Raw genomic sequence first — 27,454 nt, 5'->3', positions numbered from 1 at the left:
AGTGACATATTTAGAATTTTGCTGCAGTTTTACTCGTGCAAGTTATAGAAGTTCTTGACTGAAATTTGCAAAGCCGAAACATGACCTCTTGTAACATCAATGCCATGTGACTAATTTTCAAGCTTTACTTTACTTTTTTTCACAGGTGATAACTTTTTTCCTTCTCATTCTGGTTTCGTGGTTCTCAATTGCAAATTTGATAACTAACCTAATTGTTGTACAAGTTCCATATTACAAATTATGCTTTGAAATACAAGGCATAAACAAATATCATGAAATTATTGCATCAGGTCTGTGGAGTGCTTGACACAGGAGAGAAACGTTTGTGAGGATTAAGGTGTGTCAAAATAAAATCAGAATCATGTTGTCTCCAGCAAGTTAATGGTGGTTGGACAAGAAATATTCTGAACACTATTTCATAAAATCAAATTACTTGTTTTCTTTCTTTTGCATTATTATTTTTTTAGGAGGGAGGTGTAAATGTCCATGTGAAACTTGGTCATATCCTGCACTTTAAACACACACATACACACAGACACACACACACACACACAAATCAAATTAAAACATAACATTCCATTAACCCAGTGAAGACAATTTGATTTTGAACACATTCTCCCTTAAAGCAGCAAGGGTTGTGCAAGGCATTGTTCTCAAAATGGGATATAAGTGAAGGCCAAGTGTCTGATATTCTTCTGATAATATGGCAAATTTTCATTTTCTTCCTCTTGCTTTGATATCAAGTCTTTATTTACACATACTTGGACACAGCTGTAAATCACACTGCGAATAATTTCTTGTATCCTATATACAAACGATAATTTAATACATGTATTTGTACAGTAATGAAGAAATAAAGATAATATAAAATGTACACATACACATAAAAATTGTGTTCATGTTCATTATATCCTGTGTGTGGAACAAATTTGTTCAAAAATATGATGCCAACACAGGTATCAATTCAGTCTTACTGAGTATTCACAATAAATTACGATGCTACTTTATGCAGTACATGTATACACTATAGCTGTAGTTTGACCATTCTCAACTACCTAATACCACTGTATACAACATTAGTCATACTGCTCATATTTCAATAAACCGTGGTTGTTATGTAAATTGTTATTATTCTGAGTACATTGCATTAACTCAAAGTTCTGATCTGAAGTTGGAATGACCCTCGGAGTACCATCAATCCAGACATGTAGAACATTGGTGACTAGTCCTATCACTGCCAGTTACACAACACAACTCATAAAACCGCAGATAAATTATGTGTGTTTGTGTATGTGTGCATATTTGTGTGTGTGTGTTTTCAAAGCCAACACTAGGTTTTCGATTCATGAAGTACACATCCTTACTTTACCCTATTATGAAAGTGGATGGGAATAACTTGTATGAATTTATGACTGAAGGAACAACTTATCTTGATATAGCATGCATTCTCTCATTAACTTTTCATTTTCACTCCCATACATGACTGATTATGTTGCCTGCAACATACAATAAGTGTCAAATAATCATGTGCAGATGGGATCATCTGTCACTTCTCTTCTTAATGAACATAGACTCTGCACAAAGCAAATATTCTTTTTTTTTTGTACTGAATGCATTTTACAAGGACTTGTTCATCATATCTATCTGAAGACAAACTGCTGCTGCTAATAACTAAAATCCCAACCAAGCAGTCTGTCACATTACTATCAGACTGTAATGTTTACAAAGGCCACATACCGGGTACATTGCAAAATTCACATCAGTGTCAGAGTCAAACCATGTTTTAAGACCTGATAAATATGGGATCACTAGAGGCTAACTACAATGGCCGAATTCACGAAGGTGGTACAATTTTTGTCCATGGTTTAAACCATGGACAAAGACCGTACTTTTGTATGGGGTACCAAGTGTCGCATGGCCTATTTCATTATGAAATCAGTCATTTCGTAACGAAATAGGCCATGCGACACTTGGTGCCCCATACAAAACTATGGTCTTTGTCCATGATTGTACCACCTTTGTGAATTCGGGCTAATGTGTACATATATCCATATGTGTGTGTGCGTGTGTGTGTAAGTAATTCGAAGTACATGGATGCAATTCATTGCACATTGTATCTCCAGTAATACTACTGATCTGTCTAGTAGTTCTCTCACATGCAATTGCTTCCCCCCCCCCCCCGTAACTTTGTAACATTTGATGAGCTTTGTTCACCTATGATAAGCGTTTTTTCATGCATACAATAGGGCTGAGGAGCCTTGCTTGATCTTGTTCACAGTTCGCTCAACAATGCACCACACAGAGGTTTGAAATGCATAAATGTGGACTTTACCATGTAATACTTACATAATATAAAAATGTAATACTCAACAAATGCACATTATGTCTGAACAGTAAGGAAAAGAGATGATGATGTAATACCACTTATACAATGAAAGCCTAAATTTGCCATAATTCTGAGATTATTCATCACAGAGAGCCTTTGTCTTTCATCATCTGGAAATAATGTGCTAATGGCACCCTTCTCCCATCGACTCGCCATTCGTCACTTGAGGAGACCACATGAGGTAATTGTCACACACCCACAGTTCCAGGGTGCTAGTTCCCTGACCTCCCGCAGCGTGTTTGCACTGTGTACATCCGGGAGGTCATAATTTTACTTTCAATGCACAGTGCGCATTAAAAATAGGTATGGTATAGATGTTGGTTGCTAGAAGAAATTCCTTAATCAAGATCAAAATCTGAAGCCTCGTTTCTTGGCAAGATTGTGACAAAAACTACACAGGTATAGGAGATTCAAAATGAATTCATTGCACTATGTGATACTGTACAGCAGGTTTTCTACCTCAAATGAATATACTGGAAATGTTCATATCACAATAGCATGTGTCAGTGTTCATACGGAAAGCATTCACCATGTTGCCTGCATTTTGAGTGTTTAAGGCCCAAAAAGGTATTCGATAATAGTAATAATAATAACGATAGTGGCCACTTGTATAGCGCACAGGCCCACCTTTCGGTGCTCATGGCGCTTGTAGCAAATCTTATAAACATTCAGTCCTTCGAGAAGATTCCTTTGTTTCAAGATCTCTTAAACTATACTGCAAATACAGGTAAATTCCATCCTGTATCTCTCTGCAATGACACTAATTTTTCCTATTTATTACAAGTTTTAAATTTTAGCTTAACCTTTTGTTTTGAAGCTGAACACACATATACTTCAAAAAATATGCACTACCAAATCTATTTGGGAATCAAACTTTGGACAAGGAAATTACGATACACAAATTTTTCCTCAAAATACTTGCTTTTCCATGGAAAAACAACAACAACCCATTAACAAACTGTAAAATGGATAAAGTCAGTCTGGGATTGAATACTTCAGATTAATTGTAATGATTACTTTGTACAAACTGAGCCTGGCAATCCCATGGCACAAACAACAAAAAGAAGCTCTAGCATAGTTGCTAAATTAGACAACTATGGTGTCACTTTTGATTGGCTAGTTAAGAAATGATTGATCCATGCCTGGAAAAAAACAAAACAAAACAAAAGATGGCTCACACATGTATGGGCAAAAAAAAAAAATAGATAAAAAATGTAGAGTGACACAAAACTGTCTAGGCCACAGTTTCCTTCCTCTTTGGCAACCTTCAGAATTATCGATCATCAAAGTTTGGCATTTCTAGAGGAGCAAGTGCTGGCGGAGTCTGTGGTATGATGATTCTGGATTCTGCTGATGCTGACATGCCGTTCATCATAGGAGCAGCTAGGCTGAATGGCACACTGAAGTCGTTCCTGAAGTCTGGTCTACTCTGCTGCACCAGGACCCGGCTCTTCTGGGTCTCCAGCTCCTGTTTCAGCTCCTCCATGCCGCTCTTCAGCCGCGAGTTCTCCTGCTCGCAGCTCTCCAACTGCTCCAGGAGGTTCAGAACGTGCTTGCGAAGCTCGGAGTTCTGCACTTCCAGCTCCTCGAGTTGGACCCGGTAGTCCTTGTCCATTTTCCGTCCCACCTGCTTCTGCTCAGAGAGTTCCACCACCCTCGGATGCTCCTGGCCCGCGCTCCTGGTTGTGTAGGACCTTATTGCTCGAAGCACTGCAGCAGGACTGTAGATGCGTCGGCTGTGCTTGGCATCCACCTCCGAGTTATCCTGGAGAAACTGGAGAAGGGAATCTAAGTCTTCACAATCAAGTGCCTCAAAACTCTCAGCCCTGTTTTCTCTGACCATCAGAGCAGTATTGTCCTTACTCCCCAATGGCTCCAAACTCATCAAGCTGCTTGCTACATCCATAGCAGCTCCTCCATCTGTATTATCTTGGTCTCCATCTGTTTTCGTCACTCCATCCTTTGTGCTTGCCACTTTCTCTTCACCTTTGCTTTCTAAATGGATGTTCTCCAGGGTGACTTTAACTTGACTATGCTCTCTTCTCTTATTTACAAGGAGCGGCATTTTGTCATAGCTTTCTTTCTGCAATTTTAGTGACTGCAGTGCAGCAGCATCCCTTGTGTTTTTCATGGCTTCTTGAATATAATCTGCAAAGGAAAACAAACAACACATGGCCATGATGCAGTGTACACAGTTTGTTGGCTGTAACCTCTGTTTGTCTAACATGCAAGTTGTGGATAGGACTGTACATGTACCTTCTACTCCACAAATCAGTGATTAGTACACATGCATGTTTCTGACATTTGTATATACACTGTACAATGTAATTACATTCTAGAAGTTGACAAACAATGGCACATGTTGCAGATATCTACCAATTCTACTGACCAGTAAATTCATGGAAAGAGTAGAGCTGAAAATAAATGAAATAAACACAAAATCAAACTCCCTGCATCAAAATGATTTACTTCAAATTACACTTGCCTGTATGCCTTCATCATTATCAAGCCAATAGTTAACTATGAATCAGTCCTGCAAAATACAGTATATGGGTATGTTCATTCAAGTAGAGGTCAAAGAGAAAGAGAAAAAAAAGAGAAAGACACAAACAGGTTGATGGATCACCATCTGCAATATGTACCTCCTCAAAGGGGAAAGAAACCCCTATGTAAATTGAGTGACTGCAGCATTACAAGTTGAACACATTAGCGAAGTTTGAGGAAAACTGGACAGTGCGATGAAAGGTAATGCATTTTTGAAGTCTCTGTGCTGCCCTCACTGGATGAAAAGACTTCTATAGTTCATGACATAAACATACATGAATAAAGAGAATTCCACAAAATTTTATTTGTAAAAAAGTACACAATCTCTTGACTTGTTCTTGACATACGTAAACCCTCTTGAGGATGAGCTGATTTTGTTATAACACACATGTCCCATAAACATATGCCCTCAGTATACTCAGGTTTAGTCTTTATAAGTCAATAGTCTAGGTTATGGGTTTATAATACCCCTGTTTTCTGACAGAGGTAAGTCAAGTGCCCTCTCATTATGTAAAAGTTAAATATATGTTGAATTTTCTTTATATTTTCTTCATATCATCTTCCATACAGGAATGTGACATCACAAGGTGTTGTAGTCTTCTCATCTACTGAAAGCTGAACCAAAACTTTAAAATTCATTACTTCTGAACAGATTGTCTGATTTTCCTCAAACTTTACTGATGTGTTCTACTAATAATGCTGCATTCACTCAATTCACATACAGTATATTTGGGATTCACTCTTCTCTAACATAAAGCCTCATCTACGATGTAAAGTTAACCCGTTGAGGACGAGTCCCGAGTATACTCGGGCAGGTGTCTATGGGAAATGTGTGTTGTAGCAAAATTAGTCCGTCCTCAATGGGTTAAATTGGAGTACCAGTATGTAGGTACTTGTACCTGCTGCATTTCTGTAACACTGAAGAGCTGCATCATACAGTCCACTGTTGATCAACCTCTCTGCCTTTCTTTCACATTGGTGGGCCTGCATTTCAAAAATCATACACATAATCACAGGCAACAATTGTGGTGAAAGCAGCTTTATAATCAATCAAAACCTTTATAATCAATAAAAAAGAAGAAGCAAATTTGGGTCTCCATCGACAACCCCACGACTTGAGATGCCTGAACTTCATAATGCATGTCAATTCATAGGACAAGAAAATAACAATAATTTACTGTGCGTGTTGATATAGTATACAGTAGAAATATAACATAATACAAGGTGTATTAATGGTACGGTAATTCAGGTATCTATTTTGTTTCAAGTCTTACACATAAACACATAAAACATTAAACAAAACGATATAATCACAAATCACAGGACAGGCATCTTCCGACAACTTTGACATTGCTTACATTGACTAACCACTGGATTTCCATTTATCTTATTGATCTGCGATAGAAAGATACCACATCTTACATCTATCTTATCCACGGATTGTTGCTTGAAAAATAGAATCTCAAATTGAAATTGTCAATTATGAATGTTAAGTGAATGCAAGTTACAACTTTTATTTGACATTTGGAAAGTGATTCTTTGGTTGCACTAGAAAAACAACAACAGTGCTTTCTCTAGCTCTGAGAAATGATGGAGAGCTTATGACAGATGCTAGATAGCTTCAGCATTTACAGATTTGTAGAGTACCAGGTAAATAGTGAGAATAGAACAGTTCATTATATATCATTATCATCTAACAATAACAATCACAACGCAGACATAATAAGGTCTAACCAGGGAGGCTTCTTCCACCTCCCTGGTCTAACTAAAACTAAAGGTAAAGAGGTTGTGAAAGAGGCCCATCTGCATTGCATGTTGTTGGACTGGGACTGATGTAAAGTATATAAACAGCACATGCATATCGTTTCGGGAGGTGTACAACAAATGTATTTGTCACCTCAAAGCACTACCAACAACCACATAATACAAGGATATTATTGCCAATTCTCATCATTATTAAGTATATGGAATATTATTTATTTCTTTGAAATGCATCCATCTTGATCTTGCAATATTGCATACAATGCATAAACTTTATTCACACTGTTAATTAATCACGGGCAGGGGATCCCAACACATTTCACAATGTTACATGGCATCTTGTATTTCGCTTAGAACACTCTATATCTTATGTTATCACTTGTAAGTTGTATTGTTTTGCAAATGCCAAATAAATAATAATAAATAATTCAACATTAATTAAATCTGAAAATGTACAATGTACATGTAGGCAAAGGCCCTAAATGTACATTGAACTCCTACATTTTGATTGACTTGATTGGAATAGGGGTATTTTGAACTGATTTGAATAGCTACCTACTCTGTTCAAGGGAGAATCCGGGTCCATCGATATTGCCAATTGTCCTTCAGTTTCAGTACGAAGATGCATTCCCAATGATTCCTGGAGCATGGAGTGCGCTATGATGGTAATGTCTAGATCTCTGTTTGAATGTTTCTTCACTTTCCCTCCACATACTACAGTAGATTTTATACTGAGAACAATGCCAGGTAAATTCAGGATATCAGATGATGGGCAACCGGCAATGTGAGACAATTCTCAAGACGTCGCATAGCAACTCATCCATTCAGATCCCCCAGGCCAGGATGCGGGTGGTATCGTGTCCTAGATGATAGTGCAGCTAAGCTAAGTGTCCTCCTCGGCCGCGGCTTCTCACACTAGTACAACGCGGTGCAATCTGGCTGGCTGGCCTGCATGAGCCTGGGTACGTGGCGTGTGTTAGCGATGTAGTGGTAAAATAACCTAGCGCAGCCAACATAATTCTGCATACGATGGACTACGACCAATCACGCACATCTAAATCTCGAACATCTCGAAGACATACAGTAGATGCAGGTCGGGTACGTACAGATGCGATCCCGATCGAACCGATCGACTATGTAAACCAAAGCTCTACGCGAGCGAAGCTTACCGTCGTGTGCGATGATATGATGTCCATGTGTTTGTCGCAAGAGTTATTGTTGTTATGCTTGAGTTAGAATACTTTATAGCATTTTTCAGCTTGATCTTTATTTCATGCATTGTTTGGCTGCATTTCAGATCAGGAATGGATGCAGATATGCCCAGTATCCCGGGTGAGTCAAAATCTAGACAAAGTGGTGCGCGTAGTCCCAGACGTTCAAATCCGCGTAAGTCCAAATTGAAACGTGTATCGGCAAACCGATCGCGATCGCCTACATTGATTCAAAGGGGAAAGGACTGTTGTTCGACCGTCAAAGACAAGTCACATACTGCTAAAAGAAATAACATTGAAGGGGATGATCAAATTGCCATGATGGATGTTGATGAGACAGTCCAGGATCAAATGGAAGAAGATGAAAATGATGATCAAGGACACGCTTTAGTTGAGATGGACAGCAAGAAAATGAAAAAGGGAAATGAACACGAGTCGCAGAGATGGAAAACGGTACCATCAACTTCAAGTGCAAAGGTGAAGATATTGAGGTGGTGTTGATGCTGATTGTAACAAGTTTGTCTAATGACATTTTATTGTTGTCACAATCACAATTATGTTTTTTTTTGTAGTGAAAGTGATGTATTAATTTAAAATTTAATGCACTGGGGTGGTATTCTGAGGTCGTAATTAAGTATGTGATTAACTTTGTAATTAAATCGAGAAGTTAATAGACCCTTAATCATGGGCATAATCAGTATTCTGAGGACGTAATTAAGGTATGATTAAGTCCCCTATTATTATCTTAGGTTCCTCCCATCTAATTGTTATTCCATCCAATCAGACGCGTTGTTAGAAGCCAAAATGATGATTATGCGCACAAATATGCCCTCAATGCGCGCTCTTCCACGCCCCCTGTAATTTCAACCCAAGAGCTCCGTGCGCACAATCCGCATTTGATTACAACTCCTCACCTACACACACGAAGATCTCCACGTCTTTGCTCACATAAAATGACAAAATTCCTCGAAGATCGGCTATATTTCTTTTTTTTCTCTGAATTTTACGGATACCATGATAACCGCTCCTTGGTTACCGAATACGGTAAGCATCGTTGTGGCAGAGAAAACACGCTGTAATGCGTGATATGGGAGTAGTTCATGACTCCGTTTGGTATCATTAAGTTTTCCATTAACTTTCATACTTAATTACACCCTCAGAATACCGATTCGTAATTAACTCTGTGATTAAGTCCTCTCAGAGGTGCATGCGCATTGATACGCGCAAACGCGTAAGTCTTTCCCACCAAAACGCTTGTTGCTATGGTAGTTAATATACCCCCTACTTGATCATGCTCTCAGAATACCAATTCGGTAATTAAGTGCTAATCAGACACTTAGTTAGCCCTCAGAATACGGCCCCTGCTTTGATTCATTCGGTATCGGTGACTGTTCCCTGTTCCGACAAGCGAAGTTGAAGAGGCAGTCACTGGCACTGAATGAATTAAAGCAGTGCATTGTTGTATCATGATCTGTCATTGCATGGTCTACTAAATAGTAAAGGCTACCCTAACCTTATTATACATATTAGTGTACACTCATTCTGGTGTCCAAAATCATCATCATCAGCTTGTCACTCGGCACTCCACAAGCTGAGCAGCATTTAGTTAACCTCCAACAAACATTCAGGGCAGAAAGGGAGAGGCAGAAGAAGGAGGTCCTCTCTCAGTAAGTTCCAGTGGTAGACTGATTCTTTATCAAGAACCCACAGGGTTCTTTCCATTTGCATATTTAAATCGCATAGACTACATGTACACAAACCAATCAAAATGCTATAAAGAAAAGGTGTGACCTGAGGTTAAAGAAAGAACCAATGTAAAGTAAAGATAGGTGTTCATGAGCTGAAAAGTGAAACATGAGTGGGAACAGAACAAAAGAGTCATGAGGTGTGGAGGTGGGTGAGAAGTAAAGAAGGCACTGGAAAGTGTATAATAGGCACGAGGAAGGGGAAAGGAATTGGGATGTATGGGAGGCTAAGTGTGAGAACTGAGAAGAAATGATAAGGAGCATGTATGGAAAATAAACTATGGAAAGCTAAAAAAAAAAATTGAATATGAATATATCTTTGGATCAATTTCACGCTCTTACTTTAGCTTAAATGCATGGATGCACACTCGCACGCATATTTGGCAAGTGGTTGGGACAGCCTGCATAAGCTGACGTAGTAACGGGGCCCAAGGGTAGAGTTGTGTAGAATGTATGGCAGACAGTGGGGGGGGGGGTTGGACATAGGGAAGTCTTTCTGGAACCATGCCAGAAGCACTTATTAATCTTAATGACTAGTTTACCAGTTGCATACAAAATTTGCTGCTGGGATATTGCCATTACTAAGTTACTAGTGCAAGGTGGCTAGCACTTGGCAGTTGGTTAAAAGTGCAAGTGCCCCCCCCCCCCCCCAAAAAAAAAAGAAGATAAAAGCTGAAATGTCTACTAGATGTCACCTATGACCTAGTATTGCCTTAAATGTGTCAGCAATTGGGGCATCTCTTACATCATTTGTTGGTGAGAGATTCATTCTGCCATAGTCCATGGGAGAAACGAGTACGGTATACAGTAATTCATAACAGTGCAGTCATCAGCGATACAATTAACAGATACAGTGTATGCCTACCATGGTAACCTTAAATACAAAAGTGTAAGTCTGGAAATGGTGTGACGGTCTTCAAGGTGTTTCCATCCCAGTTTTATCAACATGGAGGAGACACTACTGCCCTGCTTCTTCCTGAATCCTTACAAACAAATCTTGCTGCTCTACACTGCACTGCTTCAAGTTTAACAGGGATAGCAATGTATTTTGATTGAGATGGGACTTCAGGTTTCCAGCTTTTTTTTTGTGAGATAAGAGGAAACCTCTTATGAAATATGAAAGAGCATGTAATTCTATAAAGAGGAATGATGAAAATTGGGTTTGAAATGGCTGAGATATCCAAAACAAATTGATCCCTATAAAAGTTGGGTCCCACCTTTTAATAGGATTGCTTTGTTTTACTTTGTTTTTGGATATTTCAGCCTTTCAAAAACTGATTTTCATCAAATGAACATTGAGTTCTTCTTAGAATTGTATGTTCTGTAACATTTCATAGGTGGTTACTTAGTATCTTGCAAAAAGTGAAAAACTCAATTCTCATCTCAACCAATACAATGTACTATACCATGATCGCTTTAAACTTTTGGTCTAGGCTTGTATTGGTCCCACACGTACGTACACTGAGGCACGGTATTTCAGCGTCAGCCAAACAAAGTTTTGTATGCAACCTCCTTTATCTTATGTGGACAGCTACATGTACAGGTTTCTTCGTAAGATGCCTGCTACTTTGTTTGCTGTAGATGCAGTGGTATACACATGGTCTGCCCATGTCAACTTGCTGGTTATTTTAATACTATATAGGCAAGTGTGACTTGAAACAGAATGAAGGGATTTTCCATTAATGTTATAGCAGGTTTGAAGGGTCTTTCACTTAAGCGATTGATATGCATGACATAACATTTGTCTGTTTTAGATTTTATTTGCCAAAGGGACACCTAGTTATACAGGGTATTGCCATCATTTTGTAACATTCTTTTATCTTCATCAGGCTCTATCTCGCGATAAAGAATACAGTCGTCAGCCAACAGTCATACTTACAGTGTACGTCCTAGCTGATACTATGTGGCAGTTTGTTAATGTAGAGATTTAGCAGTAAGGGTCCTAAAACGGTGTCTTGCAGGATGCCAGACTGAACAGAAAGAGGAAAAAATGAGCCACCTAACACAACCAACACACTGCGATCTCTAAATGAGGGAATTGTGAGCCAGTCGTGAAGGGTGCCTGTGATACCTGATTATTTTAACTCTTTCTGAGTCAATAATGAGGGACAGTGTCGAAGACCTTGCTGAAGTCTGTGAGGATGACGTCAGATTTACCTTGACAATCTAGGATTTCTGCAAGGTCATTGACAGATTTGAGCATGGTCGTTAATACTTCACAGAGGAAGCAAGATTCCAAAGGCTGAGATGGAAGCTTGAATATTTTGCTGTCCATCTACAAAAGCTCTGGTTAGTTATGAGAAATATACTGTGAGGGAGGAATGGTAGGCAAGGACAGTGTATCTTGAGGATCACTTGAGTACATCACAAAGCAACTACCTGGTATAGATTTTTAGTTTTGAAAGAGATATGTATAATTTTGCTATGATTTTTATGCCTCCGCCAACGAAGTGGCCAGAGGCATTATGTTTTCGGGTCGTCCGCATGTCCGTCCGTACGTCCATACGTCTGTCCTTCCGTACGTCCGTACGTCCGTCCTTCCGTACGTCCGTACGTCTGTACGTCCGTCCGTATGTCCATACGTTCGTCCCGTTTTGTTTTTGTCGATATCTCAAGAACCGTGTGGTGGTTTTGCATCAAACTTGGTATGAGGGTATATCCTGGGGGGATGATACTTTGCTTGGATTTTAGGGTCACGGGGTCAAAGGTCAAAGGTCACAGGTTATTTTGTGAAAAAAAGGTTGAAATTTCATGTTTTTCTCCATATCTCGCAAATGGTTCAAGGTATCTTCATGGAAGTTAGTATATATGCATGTATCGATGGGCAGTGATTATCTAGGGAAGTTGGGGGTCATGGGTCGAAGGTCAGGGTCAAAGGTCAAGGTCAACGCCTCAAAATATCACTACTTTCCTTATATTTATGCAATGCCTGAAGGATTTTTTTTAAAAACTTGATGTATGCATGTACAACCCAATATATATTCTGTGGGATGTTTCTTGCCCAAAGGTCAAAAGGTCAAGTGAAAGTGCTAAATTGCACTTCTTCCTCCATATCTCAAAAGTAACTCAAGGTATTATCATGAAACTTATATATTTATGCATGTTCTACCTAACAGTGATTCTCTTTGGAACTGTGAGGTCAAAGGTCAAAGGCCAGGTTTAGATAATACTATTTTACCATTTGATACTGAAATTATACTTTTTCTCGATACCTTGAAAATTACTCAATGCATAAACTTATAAAAGGGTCAAAAGTCAAGTAAAAATCATCAGTTCCCCCAAATACCTGCACTCTGATGTTTTAATCATTCATCCAATTGAACCTAGTTCTAGGAAAGTGAACATTCAATACATTTGTGGCAAACCTGTCATTTTAATATTTTGCCAATTGTGTGAAACTGTCATCACACATTGTCAAGACATTATACTATAGACCTATTAGGAGAACCATGCATTATGGCGGAGGCATACACCAGTCGCCGTAGCGACATTTCTAGTTTTTTATATGATAAGTGAGTTAGGGAGCATTGTCATTGTACAAACCTTGCACAGTTCTACAGCAGATAATCGGAAGAAACCTTGCCTGGTTGAAAACAATTCTGTGCGCTTTGTGCATGTTATGAATCATTCAGAAACAGCAGAAAACATTTCTTGTGCATTATGATGTTCTGACATTAACAATGCCAAACTTTCCAAATTAAGGATCTTTCTTTGAATCAATTGTTACAGGTCAGTTCTGCCAGCCCGCCCAAAGACTTCAGCCATCCTGTCTACAAAAAGATGTCTCTGAAGAATGGCCTAATCAACAGGATGTGTACACTTGAGCTGCAGAGAAACTTGCAGGAGCTGAATCTGAATAATCAGTAAGGTTTAGATAAGTGTATGAGAATTATTGAATTTATTTTGAATGGAGGGATAAAGAAAAATTGGTGTAATGTTCTTGACGCACTGGCGAGCCGAAGATGAAATCTTGTGCCTCCCTGGAGGAAATTATTCATCCCACATGGCTGGACAAGACACAGAGCACTGATGAACAATGATTCAGAGGCAACATTAAGTCATATGAATAAATCGAACAGACTACAGTTTGTCATGTTAGATGTACAGGATTCAAATAATGCATGTGACAAAATAAATAAGTAGGTTATTACTGTATATTACCCTTAACCCTTTATGCACTCCAGCACTTCATGGGTATTCAGAAATCCATCCAGATTGACGTACATGTAGTTGTGGATAGGCAAGCCAGCTCCGGTGTAGTAATGTCCAACAGAAAAAGCCATGCTGACACAACATGAAGTATGTGAATTAGATAAAGCCTATCTATTTACAATTATTTGCCAGACATCTTTGCAAATCAGCAAAGAAAGCACTCCAGTTTGTGTGTGAAAAGGCAAACACAGCATATTGTATTAGTAAAGGTTATACCCAGCACCAAATGATGAAAAGCAAAGTAAAACAAAAACAACAACAAATTCAACCCCCAAAAAACCCAAAAAACAAAAAGTTGTATTTTTTTTAAAAATCCAACTTTAGATTAATTTGCATTACTAAGTCTTGTGGCATTATCTTTGGAGGGGTGTTCACGTGGAAGAGGGCTACTTTTTTATTGTATATTTGAAGCAGCATGAAGTGCAAATTCAAGCCAAGCTGGGCCAATAATGTGGATATTTCAACAAGTTTGTTCCATCTGCATGCTCAGATCTTAAACTGAATTAATGACAATGTCTGAATTGATATTGCAGGGGCAGTGCCAATGTACTCAAGGGGCGGCTGAAGAATCACTACAAGAAGGAAGCGCTTGCAGAGGCTGGCCTATCATCTGAGGTACCAGTCCATTTCGACTATCTCTGTGTCATTGATGTTGAAGCCACATGTATGGAGATCAACCCCATTGACTACATTCATGAAATTATTGAGTTCCCTGTCGTTCTGGTCAACACAAGAACTCGGCAAATAGTGAGTACAAGAGACTTTTCCTTCTTTTTTTGTCTTTTTTTTTTTAAAGCAGTGCATGATGGAATCATACATTATGAACAAATGGCTGCACTTTCTGGCCAGCATTTACAAAGATAGTTCAAATTAAATCCATGATATTGATCTAAATTCAGTCAAAGGACTAGAAATAAGTCCAAGCTAGGCATACTTTGGCATTTGCCCACATGCATGTCAGTGTATAGCATCATTATAGGATGATTGTTAGCATACATAATGTGTCACATACATTCATTTTATACATATTGCATAATCCACAGACTAGATTTAGACTACCTGGTGGGGAAATCTTGGCCTTGCCGCAGAATAGTTGAAATCAACGTGAGTCAGAAAATCAAACATTAATACATTGTACTTGAAACAAGACAGTGTACTGTATAAGCTGTTACTTTTGCGTACTGATATTTTCGTGAATGAGGAGGTCAGAGACATTTTCATGAGATGTTGTTTTCGCGAATCGACACAACTGTATCATAAATGCTCAATTACCTTAGTGTAACTTGACATTTTCGCTTGTTGTTAGATTGGCGATAACAGCTTAGACAGTAATTATTTCTTCTTCTTTACCACAGGAGGACACATTTGAAGCATTTTGTAAGCCAGTGATCAATCCCAAGCTGTCCAAGTTCTGTCAACAACTCACACACATCTCACAGGTGAGACATCATATAGTTGGTTACATCTTCAGGACAGACTGTCAGCTGGTACAGATGTAATTGTATGGGTTGTTGTGGAATAAAGTATGTCCTGCAACTTGTGTTGGCATGGCACATGAATCTTTGGATTTTCTTAATTGTTCAATTTTCACACAGTCACTTGGGGTCACTAATGGTACCTGGCCACATGCAGAAAGGTTTCAAGAAGTCCTTTATCATTGTTTATTCTTCCTAGCACGCAATATCATCATTTATCCGTATGGAATGTTAGCAATGCCCATAACCAGTCCTCTCTAAAAACAAAACAAATACACAGGCAAGCACAGGTGGGACTATGTCTGAAATGATTATGCAGCGCAGTCAAAGGTTGTCCTTACATTCCCTATTAACCTGTTGAGGACGAGTCCCGAGTATACTTGGGCAGGTGTCGATGGGAAATGCATGTTGTAGCAAAATCAAACCATCCTCAACGGGTTAAAGATAATTCAGCAAAGCCTCCATGAATCAATTCAGCATACATGTATATCTGATGATATCATTTAGTAACAATTAGCATACAAAGGTATTTATAAATATTTATAAAATGATTTTAGTCAGAACTTACAAAAGAGACTACAATGTATTTCATTGATTTCTTCCTGTAATTTGAATGTCTATGGCAGCTTCTAGTGTCCTCCAGATGTAGAAGGGGGGAAATGAATAGGGGATGTCAAGGCAAATACTGTGAAATTGATTTGGTATGTTAATCATCTTGTATCATTCATACATGTAGTCATGACTTTTTGTCATTATGGATATTTCCCACAGTCTAGTGAAGCAGTTCATTCACCTGCTCCCTCCAACTATTTGCCATGGCAGGAATTCACGTAGTTGTTGTTAGGTAGGGCAACCTTCCGGCAAGCTTTGTGGTGATTAGGGGCTACTTTCGTGAACAAAGCATGCATAAAATCTGAATACATTACAGAACCAGTTTACTAGGGACAGGGATTATATTGATGAAAGAAATTATGTGTTTGAATTAATAACATGATTGTGTTATGCACTGAAAACACAATTGTCAGGTAGATTCACTTATATCTCATACTGTATTTGCAGGGAATATGGCAATACATAATTTGTAGTTGATAGATGTCATGAACTTCAATATATTTGGCTCATTGCAATTAAAACCTGATAGAATTGTTCTACATTGATTTTCTGATTTTGGTATATCAACATTGTCAAATTTTAGAGTATTGTCCAGTAATTTACAATTTGTCCCATCTTATTGTCCAATTCAAACCTGCCACAAGACATTGAGAAAGCAGAAACTGGTAAGTGATCAACAGTGACACTGTTTTTTGGAAAATTGCATTGAGAATAAGATGGAGTAACATGGTCCAGATTTCTACATTGTGACTTTTTGATGTTTGACTTGCCAGTCTATGGTTGACAAAGCAGAAGAATTCCCAGTAGTCCTCCAACACACTGAAAGGTGGATGAAGTCCAAAGGCCTAGGAAGCAAGCACTCATTTGCAATAGCCACAGATTGGTGAGTCGATACCTCCTCGGTATAACATCTTACCATTCGATCGTTCAATTCTTTCCAAAAAGTGAACAAATTAATTATCTGGTGTTGGTATTTCCTGATGGCATATCATTTTGTTAGATTTCATTTTGTTTTGCAGCTTTAAAAAAAAAAAAAAAGATTCATTGTATGTACTACACTGGACTCCCGTTATAACAGAGTCATCGGGACTGACAGTTTCCTTTCGTTATATCAAAATTTTGTTATAACCAAACAAATAAGCAATAAAAAACAAAGAGCTGGTAATGTTGCGGCCTGAATTTTATTTCGTTGTAACCAGAATTTCGTTATAACCCTGTCGTTATATCGGGAGTGCTCTGCATTGAACATGACAGGAAACTGATTATGTCTTTGTGGGTATGACGACATGTTCACTTGACTGATGGATGATGCTAAATGGGGGCAGTGCTACAGATTTGCAATGAGTTTGATATCATGTAATATATCGTTGAGGGTGGTACAGGGATCAGTATTCATAGATTTTTCTTGTTGTACTTCGCATATTGCACACTTTTTACTTTGAGTTTGGATAAAAAACTGTAATCATCCATGAAAATGTTGGGAATGGCAGAGTGAAATCCAATTAAGTTTTTTTTTTAATGCCTCTGCCCCAAAGTGTCACCAGGGCCCTGTTTCATTAAGTTGTTCGTAAAGTTACGCATGACTTTACAAACAACTTAAACATGGCATGCCAAGTGGTTTTCCTAGTTATTGTTAATTTCAATGGCTAAAAATGAAATTTGCAGACGATAATGATTATTCTTACATTTTAACACACGTTTTTAGTTGAAAGTGTATTTTTGCCCCAGTGTCGATGAAATATTGACATATGCTCGTACTTTGTTCAAAAGTAAGGGGAAAAAAATGGGCACACATATTGGCACTTCATATTCCATCATTTGTAAAGTCATGCATAACTTTATGAACAGCTTTATGAAACAGGGCTCAGAAGCATTATACTTTTGGGTTGTCCGTCCATCCATCCATGCATAATCGATTTTGTGAACGGCGGAACTTAAGAACCATAGGAGGTATCCAAATGAAACTGATCATATCCTGTATGTATGAGTGGACAAAGCTGTGCCTAGATCAACTTTTGGGTGCATGTTGAAGGTCAAAGGTGAATGTCAAATTTGTAAACTATCAATAATCAATATTCCCCAAATTATCTGCAATGCCTGAAGGTATTTTCATGAAACTTAGTGTATAATCAGATAAAAGATTCTCTCGGGAAGGTTTTTGACCGTCGAGTCAAAGGTCATTTCAAGTGTAAATGGTAAAATTTCACTTTTTTTCTGCCTATCTCTTTCTTTTTTTTGTGTGTGTATGTATGAATCCATCACAGCTCTCTAGACATGGACTTATACCTTCAGCTGCAGTGCAAGGTTAGTGAGATCAGCTACCCAAAGTATGCCCGGGAGTGGATCAACATCAGCAAAGTCTTTGCCAACGTCTACAAGACCAAGAGAGTGCCCTTGCGGACGATGCTGGACAACATCGGTCTGGCATTCGCAGGCCAGCCTCACAGGGGCATCGATGATGCCAGGAACATTGCCCGCGTTGCCATGCAGCTTCTCGAAGATGGCGCCGAGCTAAAGTTGAATGAAAAGCTGACACCGACGTAGCCTTTTTGCTCTCCCCTCTAGCTCTCTTGATGCAAATTAGCCTCTACTTCTGAAGTCAAAGACTGCTGGTAATGGACATTATGTAAGTGATGGTAGTGCCATGAGCAGGAACCAGGGAGTGTTTTGTGGAGGAATCACTTTGAGCCTGTTAGACAGTGCTCATATATGGATGTGTGGGGCTCTATTCAACCTTTAGAAGGTGTTGGGCACACTGGAAGAGCACTTGCACGCCTTTGGGCTTTTGCTCTCATGGTCATTGGGTTACCAACATGCGTAGAGTTTTGCATTCCATAGAAAACATTGTTTCTTTTTGCAACTTCTTACAAGATAATATGCTATAAAAATCCTCATTCAGTACATAGTTTAATATTTTTCTTCAGGTCCTTCTAAGTCATACTCTATAAAGGCTTTCATCAAAAAGGATATCTTTCCTTTATATAATTTGCTGCACCTCTTAGTTTCTTTCATACTCATCACAAATTTGTGTCAAATCCCCTCTTTCAAAAGTGGAAAAAAAAGGCATTTTACTTTTCTTTTCCTTCTTCTTCTTCTTCTTCTTCTTCTACTACTTCTCACTGGAACATGTTTCTTGGGCATTACAAGTGATATAAGTTTGCCTATAATGCCCTGCCTCCTTCATGATTGACTGGCTCTAAACTCAACAGCTACAATTGTATTTTTTTCGAAATCACTCCTTTATCCTGGCAAACTATCTTGTTAGTTTTGTGACAGGGTGTTCTGAATAAAGGGGATTGATTTGAGTATCATATGAAAGCAGTGTCTCACAAACCACAGTACCAAAGTCATGGAAACAGTGACAGTCCTCCCACATTTTGTTCCTGCCTATTTTGATGAGTGTATTATTGTTAACTCCTGCCAATTTTTATATTTTTTTTTTTTCAGTTTGCTGCACTTTTTGGCATGTCACCAGAGCATGTTAGAAATGAGAAAAATCTCATTGCCAGAAATTGGACAATACTTTATCTGTGACTAACAATAAACCTGGCATGAGGTAAAAGATTTTCCTGTAAGCCTTGAAATGCCTAGATCACTATTGTAGTCAAATTCGTGGATATGTTTGTTTTTTGTTTTGTATTTACTCATATGACTCATTTACAAAGGGATAAATTTCACTGTTTCATACTTCATACATTTAGATACTGGAAATCCTTCAGATTTTTCATGTAGTTGCTGTGTAGAGCAAGTCAGTTTAGTTCAGTTCAGTTTATTTTAGCACACAACCTGCTTTAGCCAATGGCTGTTCTTCAGCTGGTCCGTGCTGGATTAAATCACATGCACATCATCATACATTATACAATAACAAATATAACGATACAAACAAAACTATAATACAATACATTGCTTAAACTACAAAAAAAAAAAAAAAACCAACAACAACAACAAAAACAAAAATACAAAAAAAAAAGGCAAGGGGTAAACTTTCTTCTTCAGAAGAACAGTTTTCATTATAAAGGTAATCTGTGCAAAATTAAATACATATTGGTATGCTTTTCTATTCTGTGGATGCTTAAAGAGAAATTGACACTACAACCCCCACTTTTCTTTTGTCAGTTGTAAACTTGGGCTGCACTACACACACTAAACAACAACACTTTTTTTTAATACTTTTGTGCAAATCTTCCTAGTGTTGGTAGATGTGGAGCAGAATGGTGTCCAAAGTTAAATTTTTGTCACTTTTATGTGATGCAGCATGATCATCATGGTGTAAGTTTACACCAAGTCTATTCAGAATTGCAAAACCAAAGCACGGGAAGCATGCAGTGAGGGGCTGCTTTGTTCTTTGCTTGTGAGTGTATGTGTATGCGTTTGTGTGTATGTGTGTGTGTGAATGCTCCTGTTTTTGTTCCTTGTAGACAAACCACTTCTTACTAGTGGCTGATGAGTGGCAATGATGTACATCCCAGAAAATTTGTGACTTTGTCCACCATATTGAAGTCTGTTTAGCAGCTGAATGTTGTAAGGATTACTTTTTGTTGTTCATTGAAAGGTTTAAAAAGGATTGTCTTATATTTTTTTTGGGGGGGGCACTTTGCTTCATAACAGTAATTATCATACCACCAAGGGCATTTCGTTTTAATATGTAGACAGAAAAGTTGTCTGTGTACATGATTGTGTCAACTTTAGGAAAGAAGTGCAAAAGCTCACTTGTTGTGACCCTACCTTCAGTGATGACAGTTTACAAGGTGTAGAGCAATGTAGACTTTCTTTGAAGACAGTTTAGAATTCACTGGTGCAAATGCCTTTAAATTCATCAATGTTTTTACAGATAAGTCTTGATGTTGAGCCTGCATCATTTTCTTATATAACCAAGTTCACTGGACTCTCAACCTCCAGTGGAATTCCAACAGAGAATTGTGTTACCTTCACGGTTTGATCTCATGTCTACTTTGTCTCAGACTTTTAGTTTTGGCAATAGCAAATGACAGTAATTATATCACAAATCTTGGGAGATGTGCTGTCTCTGGTGCTTTGTGAAGAATGCAGGTTATAATATTCTCAGTGAAATTCATGTTGTCAAAGTTGATTCAATGTATAGGTCCTATAGTGAAATCAAACAAGGAGGTTTCATAAACTCCAATAAGCAAGAATGTTTTGTTTCTTCTGTTATCAAGGAACAGTGATATTGATCATAATTGTATAAATGCTTATTGTATATTATAATGTCATCGCCTCACACCTCTCCTACATACCTGCTTGTAATTCTAAGTAACTGGAAAAGATGATTTTTATGATATTGGTCTTTGTTTTCTTTGAAGCCAAGGGAGAGTTGTGAAACCTCAATGTTACTGTCCCATCTAATTCTCGTATTTTTATATCATTTTTTTTTCCTTGGGGGGGGGGGGGGGAAGGGGTTCATCTGATTGGTTAATGTCTATTAAAGATGAATTTCTTTAGTTTACAATCAGAGTTTGATTCTGACCTTTGTGAGTTTTTGCCTTCTTCTATTTTGCAGGCTTTATCATACTGGTATTGACTCGCCATAAACAAGATATGGGCAGTCTTGCAGTCCGAGAGACTGGGAATGTACATCTAGGATGATTTGTATCACCCCATGTCACAATTCATGGAGTTCTTACGCCCTTGTTGGATGTCTGTTGCACTGCCAGACTGCCAACCTCTCATCTACAGCAAGTCAATGCCAGTCTGAAGAAGCTTGCAGAAAACAATTGCAAAAGCTCACGAAGATAAAAGGAAACTGATTGTGAACTAAAGATATTTGCTTCTAATATCTTTTTTTTTTTTTTTTTTTTTAAGGGAAGATAATAAAACATGAAACTTTATTGAAATTATATCTTTTCTGTATAGTATAATGTGTGAGCTTAATGAAACATGTGAAATTGCTTGATTTTGATACCATAAATCAACTTGAACAGGAAGCCCCATATCTCTTTGTATGTGATAACATGTATAATGTCATCTCCATCAGGTCCAATGCCTTGCATGTTTTAACATCAAACACGCTTTTTGTCGAGCTCACCGGAGGTGTGGGGAGACTAAGGGATCACCTGCGGCGTCTGTCCGTCCGTCGTCCGTCCGTAACGCTACAAAACATGAATAACTCTCTACTGAGGACTTCAATTTCAATCAAACTTGGAGGGAAGAGTGGTTATACAAAGCTACACATTTTACCAAACATGAAGGTCACCTCAAGGTCAAAGGTCACAGGCAGGGGTCAATGAAGTTTAGGGCCCAATGTTAAGATTTTACAGCGCGTTTCGATTATGGCTCATAACTTTTGATGTATATGTCCGTTTGTGACCAAACTTGGATGGTAGATGTCCCTTGGGGAGTTGAAGGTCACCACAAGGTCAAATGTCATAGGCGGGGTCAATGAACTTCCGGGAGTTAGAAAAACATTCATTTCTTCTATGCGAATGGGCGAGACACATTTTGGCACTTGCCTTGTTATGAAAAAGGACTGTACTTGCCATTCACTTGATTATGTTTGTGTGGCTTTGAAAATCAAGGTTGTTGTTGTTTTATAATACTTGCCCCTTTGAACTAAGGAATGATCAAATCAGCAAGTGGTAGTGCCATTACATGTATGATGTATTTTTTCCGATAAACTGGCACATCACCACATTAACACAAATTGTTGATTCTTCAAGCATAGTGCATGTCATTCAGAAAAAAAAATGTTTTCTTTAAAAATTAATGCGATATCAAATATTGAAACAGTATGATATGCTGAGACATAACCAATTTTGAAGGCATGTAATATGTGAGTGGCATTTGCTGTGGCTGGCCAAGATTATAAAAATAAGAAAATGTGGGTTTATTTTTCAGCATAAGGATCCAACTCATTTAGTATGTCTGTATTTTTCCTTTGATTAAAAATCAACTAAGTACATGTGATGGGTTGGCTGTCTGTCAATCAATGAGAGATTACCAATGGATAAATAAGAAAATAAGAGAATCATGTGTGCATTGAACAATTACCATCTTGTCGCTTTCTGTACATGTACTGAGTATAATTGTAAAGTGTATTTTTATTGTTAACCATAATGGGTTTCCTTCTCCCTTTTATGAAAAGGGCCACTGTCTGTGCGTATCTGTTTTAATTTTGTTGTATGTGTTATTTTCAGACACATTTTATTTCTCAGAGGGAGCAAAGTCCGCTTCCAGTACACGTGATACAGAGCAGTAAAGGTGTCTGTCACCTTTTCTATCTGAATGCTCGACTAGAAACCTAATTTCATCGTCTTTTGTAACTCACTTGCATATAAGGACTTCACGTGTATCCTTTGTAACCTAAATGTTTTCTATGAATGGAAAAGAACAATAAATGAACAAGTTATTTTTAGAGAAATAAATGACTAATTTAAACAAACATCAGCTATTGTCCATCGTGAGCATAGAAAATCCATGTTTTCATCTGTGTTTGTATGTAAGAACATTATTATTATGCTTGGGTAAAATCATCTCTACCTGTGGATACGAGTGTCTGAATGTGATGCGTCATGTTTTGTGTATAATTGTGTGTCTGTGTGTGTGCGTGTGTTTGTTTGTTTTAAATGATTGTGAGAGTAATTGTATAATCAAATGCATGTATTGTACAAATTCACAGCTTAGTGCCACCTTCACCCAATCGTACATATACTACCGTCCAACTGACGAGCACTGAAGTTAATTCTGAAGAGTGACGATAGCTGTGTAGATTTATTGAGTTGGGAATCTGCGACGTCGTCGTGATTTCGTCATTAATTTGTCTCATACTCTCTATAGTCTCAAAGGCATTTCACATTTTGATTTCATATAATTCATAATTATACAGAGTCTTACTGGAGAAACGTTCTTAGCTAAAGGCGAACATCAAGTCAGAAACGAGTGAGAACGCGAGAACGGGAGCTAACTATTTAGCGAAGATTGTATGCATATATGCAGAGGGGCATTTCGTCGGTGCTTTGTCAGTGGTTTTCACTGACAAATTTGCTCTTAGCCAGTCAGTGAAATAATATGTAAATGATACACTGTATCTACCCAAATGGTAAGAGAGATTATAAGGATAATGTAAAGCGTATAAAAACTGACCAATTTTAGTCGAATTTTATTGCAAGAGGGAATCAACGGAACTGATTTGGAATAGGGAAGGGTCAAATACAGGCAAAATTCGAGTGAATTGATAACCACTTTCATTTTTTTTTTTTTTTACAAAGTGTAATTGAGGACATACCCACTTATACACACACACACACACACAATTAAATTACCAATGAATACATTAAGATTGTGTTGTAAACATTGGATTGTTAATGCATACTGAGTAGAAGTAACTTACCACCAGTGGTAAGGAGTGGAAGGCTTCAGGAGGAAGAAAACACACACGAAATCACAAGCATATTAAGTAGACAAACGAATCTGACCAGCTCCTTAAGACGAGAGTATGATATCTAAAATGCTCTTATTTACGATATCCCGAAATTCTATAATTCTTTGCATCCTAATCTAAAGCAATTTGTAGGACTTATGCATTTAAACATACCAGGCTACTTCAGATAAATCCAAGTTATACTCCTTCAACAAGAAACATGACTAAATTGAATGATGGTGGTATAATGACGATTTCTTGTTATGCCCGACATAACGTTTACATGAGCTAAATCCGTCGATCCCTACGACCCTATATGGAAAGCTGCTCATCGCCTTTCATCGGATCGTGGTACTTCGTTGTTCTCGGTGCAAATTAAAAAATCAAGATGATATTGCTTCCACTTCGTGTTAGTTCATTAAAAAACCCCACACATAATCACAATCACATAAGTACTATCCGGTCTTTTCGTGCTGACATACAGTGAAGGTTCCTTTTCTCCCCCCCCCCCCCCTTCCAAGGTACATAATATGCGCATAAAATGAGTATACTGTTCAGTGGCAGATAGAGGGGTGTGCACCGGGCGCGCCCCCTCTTTATTTTTTTTTTAAAAGAAATATAAATAAAAGAAATATAAATTAAAAAGGAGGGGGAGGGGTTGCGTGCGCCCCTTTCATTTGGTAAAGGCGCCTCCCCTCAACAGAATTCCTGGATCCGCCCCTGCTGTTCACGTATCTTCGCACGAGACAGTAAATACGCGCGTGTACATATCATGTGGTATAAGTTTTATAGTTTCGTGATTCTTTTTTTCTTTCTGAATCAAGTTCAATTTCAAGTTTTAATCGTTATTTATTTCACCTCCAAAAAATGTGGGTACAATGACACGCTTGAATACACAGAACGACACGAAATCAGTACAACAGTGTAATGAAAAATAATTGACTGTGAACTGAGATACAAACATATGTTGTAAATGTTATAAAAATGGCAGATTCCGAAACAAAGTTGTTGGCACATGGAGATGAGGAGTTCTAAATCAGCAGGGCTTGTAGTTTGCCGTCGGGCCTCATAAAGATATCTTATTTGCAAAACTAACAAAACTGGCCAAATTGCTTGAGGAAAAAACAGACAGAAAAAAGAGCCGAGTGAGGCAATATCAATTACAAATGTGAACAGTGGCGTATCTAGGGGAAACGGCGCCCGGGGCAAGCGCGAAAATTGCGCCCCTAATTTCTGAAAAAAGTGTTCAACCCCAACCCCATCTCGGTAGGGACTTTGAACAAAGTCTACATGATATGCTTTTTTTCAAGCACTTAAAAGGGGTCTTTTGAGGGTGATTTAAATGTAGCGAATTTTGATAAATTTTGGCGAGCGAGCGCAGCGGGCGAGCCGAAAATTTTTGTATTTCAGCTTACAAAACATGGAAATCTTGCCATTTTTTGCTTATCAAATCTTACAATTCTAATCAAGATATAGTGACGGCCTTATAGATAACGATTTATATACCAACAAACTGAGGACTTTAAAAAAATACTCTAAATTAGTGCGCGCGAGTGAGCCGAAATTTGTATATTTCTGCGTCATCATCACGTTTTGCTCTTATCTCTCTTTTTTATATATATATATAAATTTTGGCGAGCGATCGCAGCGAGCGAGCCGAAAATTCTTGTATTTCAGCTTACAAAACATGGAATTCTTGTCATTTTTTGCTTATTAAATCTTACAATTCTAATCAAGATATAGTGACAACCTTATAGATAACGATTTATACCAACAAACTGAAGCCGAAATTTGTATATTTCCGCGTCATCATTACGTTTTGTTCTTATCTTTTTTGATTTTTTTTTGCGCCCCCCCCCCATATGTTCGAAACCGTTGGCGTCCTCTTTTGATCCAATCGGCGATCGCCTTCAGAACGAAAGAAATTGCAGCCGCTGCTCAGAGAAACATTTTGCCTGCGAAAATTCTTGTATTTCAGCTTACTAAACATGGAACTCTTGTCATTTTTTGCTCATTAAATCTTACAATTCTAATCAAGATATAGTGACGGCCTTATAGATAACGATTTATACCACCAAAATGAGGACTTGAAAAAATACTCAAATAGTACGAGCGAGTGAGCCGAAATTTGTATATTTCCGCGTCATCATTGCGTTTTGTTCTTATCTTGTTTGATTTGGGGGGTTTTTGCGCCCCCCCCCCCCCCGTATGTTCGAAACCGTTGGCGCCTTTTGATCCAATTGGCGATCGCTTCAGAACGAAAGAAATTGCAGCCGCTGCTCAGTGAAACATTTTGCCTGCTAAATATTGACATGTGTGAACACAATAGACATTGACATTTTGTCCGCGTCATCAAGTTTTGTTCTTACCTTCTTTTTTATATATTGGCGAGCGAGCGCAGCGAGCGCGCCGAAAATTTTTATATTTCAGCTTACGGAACATGGAATTCTTGTGTGAACACAATAAACATTGTCATTTTGTCCGCGTCATCATCATGTTTTGTTTTTATATTGTTTGATTTGGTTTTCTGTCCCCCCCCCACCATTCTCCCTCCCCCCCCTTTTCCGGGCGAGTTTTTTTTTTTTTTTCTTCTTCTTCTTCTTCTTCTTTTTTCTTTTCTGCTTCTTCTTCTTCGTTTTTTTTTTCTTTTTTTCTTCTTTTCTTCGCTTTTTTTTTCTCGTTTTTTGCGCCCCCAAGGAGTGGCGCCCGGGGCACGTGCCCCCCCTTGCCCCCCCCCCCCCCAGATACGCCACTGAATGTGAAGCATGGACTTGTCGTTGCTGTTTTTGTTTCTATTATAAAGTTTCATTTGACGTTATGCATTTTATTTGTAGGGTCCTACTGTACTGTCTGCAAGTGTGTAAGATCTATGTTCACACAAGTACACCAGTGTTGAACGTGCATTTTTGTATCCACTGTTATACTTTTCATTTTCTCTCCCCCCCCCCCCCCCCCTCTCTCTCTCTCTCTCCCTCTCCCTCTCTTCCTCCAGGCTCTGGATCCTTCTCTAGGGGGAGAGAAAAGGAGAGAAAGAAAAAAATGTACAATAAGCTCATTAACTTTACGGAATGTTAACTCCACCTACTGTACTAGAATGAGAAATTCCTTCATTGCATACAATGATTTGCACCCTG

The 27,454-nt window shown here is 38.3% G+C and overlaps 2 protein-coding genes across 2 annotated transcripts; one reads left to right on the top strand and one right to left on the bottom strand.

Moving 5' to 3' along the window:
* Window positions 1–2,372: 2,372 nt before the first annotated feature.
* LOC139744860 (uncharacterized) lies at window positions 2,373–7,455 on the bottom strand. The gene is made up of 3 exons (XM_071655272.1): window positions 7,251–7,455; window positions 5,830–5,914; window positions 2,373–4,534 (listed from the first exon to the last, which is right to left on the bottom strand). The coding sequence occupies exons 1-3, from the start codon at window positions 7,338–7,340 to the stop codon at window positions 3,660–3,662; spliced, it is 1,050 nt and encodes a 349-aa protein (XP_071511373.1). The 5' UTR covers window positions 7,341–7,455; the 3' UTR covers window positions 2,373–3,659.
* A 414-nt stretch (window positions 7,456–7,869) lies between these two features.
* Window positions 7,870–18,864, top strand: LOC139744859 (3'-5' exoribonuclease 1-like). Its single transcript, XM_071655270.1, has 6 exons — window positions 7,870–8,379; window positions 13,377–13,510; window positions 14,393–14,606; window positions 15,215–15,298; window positions 16,720–16,829; window positions 18,211–18,864. Exons 1-6 carry the CDS (start codon window positions 7,915–7,917, stop codon window positions 18,488–18,490), a joined length of 1,287 nt encoding a protein of 428 aa, XP_071511371.1. The 5' UTR covers window positions 7,870–7,914; the 3' UTR covers window positions 18,491–18,864.
* Window positions 18,865–27,454: the final 8,590 nt, after the last annotated feature.

The sequence above is a fragment of the Diadema antillarum genome, unplaced genomic scaffold (assembly GCF_040938485.1).
Source record: "Diadema antillarum isolate AM-2024a unplaced genomic scaffold, OU_Dant_1.0 seq00001215_RagTag, whole genome shotgun sequence".
Taxonomy (NCBI): domain Eukaryota; kingdom Metazoa; phylum Echinodermata; class Echinoidea; order Diadematoida; family Diadematidae; genus Diadema; species Diadema antillarum.
Note: the sequence above shows the minus strand (reverse complement) of the source record. Positions and strands in the feature narration are given on the sequence as shown.